Genomic DNA, 6,462 nt, shown 5'->3' with positions numbered 1-6,462 from the left:
GAGGATCACCTGAGTCCCGGAGTTTGAGACCAATCTGGGCAATATAATGAGACCTTGTCTCTACAAAAATCATAAAAAAGTAATTCCAGCACTTTGGGAAGCCGAGACGGGCTGATCACGAGGTCAGGAGATCGAGACCATCCTGGCTAACATGGTGAAACCCCGAAATACAAAAAAAAAAAAGACTAGCTGGGCGTGGTGGCGGGCACCTGTAGTCCCAGCTACTCGGGAGGCTGAGGCAGGAGAATGGGGTGAACCTGGGAGGCGGAACTTGCAGTGAGCTGAAATCCGGTCACTGCACTCCAGCCCGGGCGACAGAGTGAGACTCTGTCTCAAAAAAAAAAAAAAAAATCATAAAAAATTAGCCAAGCATAGTGGTGTGCCCCAACTCCTTAGGAGGCTGAGGTGGGAGGATTGCTTTCAGGAGGCGGAGGGTACAGTGAGCTGAGATTGCACAACTGCACTCCAGCCTGGGCAACATAGTGAGACTCTGTCTCAAAAAACAACAACAATAACAACAAAAAAAACCAAACAAAAAGAAAAGAAAATTATTTGTTTTCAGATAACATGACCTTACATACATAAAGACATAAAGAAAATCCTAAAGAATCCACAACAAAATCTATTAGGGCTAAAAAACTAATTCATCAAGGTTGCAGGATATAAGATCAACATGAAAAATCGTGTATTTCTACACACTAGGAGTGAACAATTCAAAAATGAAATTAAGAAAACAATTCCATTTTTAATAGCATCAAAAAGAATAAAATACTTAGGAATAAATTTAACCAAGCAGGTGAAAGACGTGTACAATGAAAACTACAAAACACAGTAGAAAGAAATTAAAGATGTAAGTGGAATAGAAAGATACTCCGTGTATGTGTGTTGGAAGACTACTCCCCAAATTTATCTACAGATTTACTGCAATCCCTGTCAAAATTCCCACTGCCTTTTTGTGCAGAAATGGACTAGCTAATCTTAAAGTTCATATGGAATTGCAAGAGTCTATGAATAGACAAAATCATCTTGAAAACAAAAAACAAAGTTGGAGGACTGACACTTTCCATTTCAAAAGTTACTACAAAACTACCATAATCAAGACAGTGTGGTATCTATCCTGGCATTAGATTGACAGACTAGAATTGAGAGACCAGAAATAAAAATCAAGTGTACACCTATGTTCAACTGATTTTCAACAAGGGTACCAAGACCCAGGGGAAAGAATAGTCTCTTCAACACAGGTGCTAGGACAGCCGGATAACCCCATGCAAAGAATGAAGTTGGATTCTTTCCTCAATATATACAAATGTTAATTCAATATTGATCTAATACCTAAATGTAACCAATAAAACTACAAAACCCTTACAATAAAACTCACAGGTAAGTCCTCATGATCTTGGGTTTGGCAATGAGTTATTAGCTAGGATGCCAAAGCACAAGCAACAAAGAAGAAAATAGATAAGTTGGACTTGACAAAATTGAAACAAAGAACATTATGAAAAAAATGAAAGGACAACCTACAGAATGGAGAAAATATTTTCAAATCATATATCTGATAAGGGTCTCCTTCCCATCATATATAAAGAATTCCTACACCTCAACCACAAAAATACAAATAAGCCAATTAAAGCAGGCAAAGGACTTTAACAGACATTTCTCCAAAGAAAGTACACAAATGGCCAACACGTGCAGGAAAAGATACTCAATGTCGTTGGTCTTAGGGAAATGAAAATTGTAATCACAGTGAGATACCACTTCACACTCAAGATGGCCATGATTTTTCAAAGGAAAATAATAAGTGTTGGTGAGGATGCAGAGATTGGTGAGAATGAAAAATGGTTCAGCTGCACAAAAAACAGTTTTGTGCTTCCTCAGAAAGTTAAACACATAATTACCACATGACCAAGCAATTTCAATCCTAAGTATATACCCAAAAGAATTGAACAGGTGTTCAAATACTTATACAAGAATGTTCACAGCAGCACTGTTCACAATCACTAAAGAGTGAAAACAGCTCAAATGCCCATCAACTGATGAATATATAAACAAAATGTAGTACATCTGTACAGTAGACTATTATTCAGCCATAAAAAGGAACAAAGTACTGATACATGGTACAACATGGATTACCCTTGAAAACGTTAGGCCTAGTGAAGGAAGCCAGACACAAAAGGCCCTATATTGTATGATTCCATTTACATGAAATGTCTTTTATAGGCAAATCCATGGAGGCTAAAAGCAGATTAGTGACTGCCAGGGACTAGGGTGGGAAAAAGTAATGGGGAATGACTACTTAATGGGTACAGGGTTTCTTTTTGAAATTAGATAAAATTAGAAGCTGTAATTTTAAAATGGTTAAAATGATCAATGTTATGTTACATGATTACTTTAATTAAAAAAGATACACAGAAACACATTAAAAACAGTATTATGTATTTTTTAGGTATATGGATGTAGTGCGTTTATAAATGCATAGTTAAAAACAAGAAAGATAAACGCGTAGCTAGTTGTCCAGGATACCCTCCAAACTGGAACCAGTAATAATGCAGAGGAGGAAACATTGATCGCCAAGGTAAATTTTGAAATGCACAAATTTTTACAAGAATATATTTTACATGTTTAATTAAAAGTAAGTTATTTTATTAGAAAATTTACATCAGTATATACATGGTATAAAGTCTGAAAGTAGCTCTGGGGAAAAATTTCATGGGAAATTCCCTTTCCACCTTATATGTGTCTGCATATTGAAATTTTGGCAACAGACATGTACTACATTTATAATCAGAAGAAATATATATCAAGCAAGAAGAAAAGAACAGGAAGCTGGAGAAGAAGTAGTGAGGAAATAGAGACCGAGGACCATGCTCTGTGAAAACTTAGTAAGACTCAGAGCGTTTGTCTTACCCCCACCCCCATCTGCTGCCACTTTCAACTGCAAAACTGTAAACTCTGGCAGGATTTTCCAGGGACAGCCAAGAAGATAGCAAAGTTACGGTATTATGGCAACTCCCAACCAGGCCAAAATAGGGGAGAAATGGTGGAGTGTGGCATCTTGACCATGGCAACCTGGCCTGGATGGGCTGAGCCCCCAGAACAGTGGCCACTAAGTGATCCCTTCTGTAGGGGTGGATGCCTGACGCCGGGACTGACAAAGTGAAGGCCCTTGAGATGGCTGGTTCCAGCACTTTGCTCACCCAGATTGGCAATCATTAAGGGAAGCAATAGGATCCACTATTTTGAGGACTTTAAACATGCTTGGTTTACCAAGGTTGCTTGGTTCACAGTGGGGCCAGAACCCGTAAGACACCCAGATGAGCAGTGCCATAGCAATGATATGAGGCAGCAGGATCCTCAAAAACATATAAACAGAAGCCATGGACAGTGTGTGGCCCTACAAGCCGTGGGCACCCAGCAAACCTTTCTTGCAGGAAAATGGATAATGAAATGCATGCTAAAGCCAGAGCCAAAATGGCCTCCCAGATCTCAAAGGACTCCCAGCATCTCTGAATCACCTGAGTGTGCAGTTCCAGTGCTAATTCTGAATCCTAGAAGCACAGCTTTTTGTGAGCTCCCAGGAGATCTGCTTGCACAACTGCATTCTTACAGTGAAGCAGGACAGATCCAGGTTTTGTGGCACCTAAAACATACGATTTAGAAAGCCTACTTTTTAAGAAAAGCACACAAAATTACAGATGTCAAATTAGTATTTATTTAAGATGAGAAAAGAAATTACAACAAATTACACATTTTTTAAGTTGATAAACACATCAAACATAACATAATATTTATATGAATTAACTGCCCCACCTCTATATTTTTCTACATTTCAGCTGCATAACCTTTTAATGTTTCTTCATAGGATGATTTTACAACCACATTGTCTACAGAAACATTCTTATGATTGACATTTGGTATGCATAAAGCATGTGATTTTTCACACTGACTTCCACATTGTTTACAGTAGCTGGAATTTCACGAAATTCCCACCAAGAAAAGAAATAAGCATGAAATATTTAAAATTGTATCATTGCATTGTCAAGTATATTCCTGACAAGAGAGAACTTCAATTTTAATCAGGCGTCAATGAGACTTGAATCTTCCACTTACAGTTTTACACATCTAATAACAGGAAGAATTTTCTACAGACTGGCTTCTGGTTCCATATTTTTCACACTTACTTTTCCTCCCCTGCCCAGATACTTTTGGTGCCAGCACTGGAAGACACATTCTTATCAGGATAGCAGCGCTTCTGTTCCTGCATCTTCACACTATGAGCAAGGTGAATGAACACAGCAACAGCAGAATGGCTAGCAAGGATTTATGTGTTCCCAAGGGTGACTGCGAACCACATAAATCTATGCTGTTAAACTGAGTCTATCTCAACTCAGAGTTTCCTTAGTCTCATTGCAAAAGAGGCTGCCATTCCACACCACTCGACAGGAGGTGAGTGACAGAGGGAGTAAGAGGGAAGAGAAACAGAGGTCCTCTCCAATTGCCGCTGAAATACCTTGCTTTCACAGATTTTACCCCAAAATATACAGCTCTGTAAACACGTTCCTCGGGCCCGGACAGGTGCCCTGACACTTAAGCTTCAGGAAATCTATTCTGGCTATGAGTAGGCTTAAAGTAAAACTCCTTACTTGTAGGTAAGCTGCATGACTCTTCACTGTCATCAGGAGGAATAGGAATGCCACTGGGGCTGGGAAATTAACTGAAGTCAAGAGATAATGGTACGCTCCCACAGTGGTGGGAATCAATAAAGCAAAAGAGATGCAAGCAAGAGAAGAGGAGAGAGAGATGTGGTTAAAATGTGCGCAGACAGGACCTAATGAGGTGGAGTCTGGTGTACAGGTGGGCGGAGTCCAATGATGGAGGTGTGACTAACAGTTGAGGGTGGGGCTAAAGACTAGGGTGGCCTAAATAATAGATAAGTGGACCCTAAGGACCAAGGCCATGGACACGCAAAATGTGAGTAAGGCCCTTGCAGGAGGGACTTGCCTGATGGGTAATGAACAGTGTCTAAAGGCGGGAGGGGAATTGGAAACAAGATGGATGGGCCCTAGAAACAAGAAGTCAGGGGCACCTGGGCCAGGCCTTCTTTCCTCCCAAGATCAGAGGTGGGGATAGGAACAGGAGGGGAGGGTCCCCCATTGAGCCTCTCCCTGTTTTTCCTTCCCCCCAATCAGTTAGAGAAGACAGCCATAAAGATTCAGTCATGGTGGCGTGGCAACATGGTGCGCCGGACGTTACTGCATGCAGCACTCAGAGCCTGGGTCATCCAGTGCTGGTGGAGGTCGATGCAGGCCAAGATGTTGGAGCAAAGACGGCGCCTGGCACTAAGACTCTATACCTGCCAGGAGTGGGCAGTGGTGAAGGTGCAGGCACAGGTTCGAATGTGGCAGGCCCGCAGGCGGTTCCTCCAGGCACGCCAAGCAGCCTGCATCATCCAGTCTCACTGGCGCTGGCATGCCAGCCAAACCCGAGGCCTGATCCGGGGCCACTATGAGGTCAGAGCCAGCCGGCTGGAGCTTGACATCGAAATCCTCATGACCTAGGGCGCTGACAGAGCCAAGGAGGCTGGATCTCTCTTCCAATAAAGACCTTTACTGACCACACACTTGCTCTTTGGAGATTAGACTCATGGAGGAGGGTTCAGCCCCTAACTTTTCTGCCTTCCCCCCAGAAAGATTCCCTGGTATGTTCTAGAGCCCCTGTCCTCAGGTCACCAACCCTAGGCCCCTGTTCCTAACAGCATACCTGGCATCCAAGAGAGACCCCAGGGCCCAGGTCAAGCACTGATGATGATTGCCTGATTTTGGCCCCTTCCACAGTGGGAGTAGGCATTGGGCTTTAGTTTCCTGCAGCCCCTGTCCAGGCATCTCCATTCAGATCAGAAGATCAGAGAATCTGGCTGCAGCCAGGGCCAGCTGGGAAGGCCAGGATTCCACAGGCCTGTGATTGACAGGACCCTCAGGGCCGGCAGAGTGCTTGGCAGGGAGCCAGGAGGACATGGCACTTCAGCTGGCAACAGCAGGACAGACGCTCTGCCTTATGGTGGGGGAGGCAGTGGGGGATCAGCCAGCCAGAGCCAGCCCCTGGGGAAGCCAGAGCAGGAGCTGAAGGTAGCAGCTGTGCCTACTGCCTCCCCACCCTGGGGCTGAACAACGAGGCTTCCCTCCCCTCTGCTGGGCACTTCCTGGGAGAACCAGGCATGGGATCTGGGAGGGAAGAGGGACTCGGGGGGTGTGGGGAGATGGTGGTGGGGGTGGCATGGGGGTAGGTAAACAACTAGGGGTAGGCAGGGGAAAGGGCTGTCCCTCCGCCAGTGCAGGTCATTGGGCACACAGCCTCTAAATCCTACCACGTCCTCAGAAGCAGCTGTGCTCCTCATCCACTCCCATGTCCCCTCTCCGGCCTACCCCCAGGCTGCCTCATCCTCTGCTGGACCTGCCTTGGGTGGGT

At 43.9% G+C, this 6,462-nt stretch overlaps 1 protein-coding gene across 2 annotated transcripts; it reads left to right on the top strand.

Annotated features, from left to right (window-relative positions):
- Positions 1–4,940: 4,940 nt before the first annotated feature.
- IQCF6 (IQ motif containing F6) lies at positions 4,941–5,613 on the top strand. Of its 2 annotated transcripts, none has more exons than XM_015130603.3 (2): positions 4,941–4,968; positions 5,187–5,613. In XM_015130603.3, exons 1-2 carry the CDS (start codon positions 4,954–4,956, stop codon positions 5,553–5,555), a joined length of 384 nt encoding a protein of 127 aa, XP_014986089.1. In that variant the 5' UTR covers positions 4,941–4,953; the 3' UTR covers positions 5,556–5,613. The 2 variants fall into 2 exon arrangements, with proteins under 2 accessions (XP_014986089.1, XP_077850208.1); XM_077994082.1 differs by having other exon boundaries at positions 4,941–5,025.
- The last annotated feature ends 849 nt before the right edge of the window (positions 5,614–6,462 follow it).

The sequence above is a fragment of the Macaca mulatta genome, chromosome 2 (assembly GCF_049350105.2).
Source record: "Macaca mulatta isolate MMU2019108-1 chromosome 2, T2T-MMU8v2.0, whole genome shotgun sequence".
Classification (NCBI taxonomy): Eukaryota; Metazoa; Chordata; class Mammalia; order Primates; family Cercopithecidae; genus Macaca; species Macaca mulatta.
This window is presented reverse-complemented; position numbering and strand designations above follow the sequence as displayed.

Coding starts and splice junctions, on each gene's coding strand:
- IQCF6 (XM_077994082.1), top strand. CDS start 4,954: ATGGACACGCAAAATGTGAGTAAGGCCCTTGCAGGAGGGACTTGCCTG. Junction 5,026..5,186: donor GTAATGAACAGTGTCTAAAG/GCGGGAGGGGAA, acceptor CCCCCCAATCAG/TTAGAGAAGACAGCCATAAA.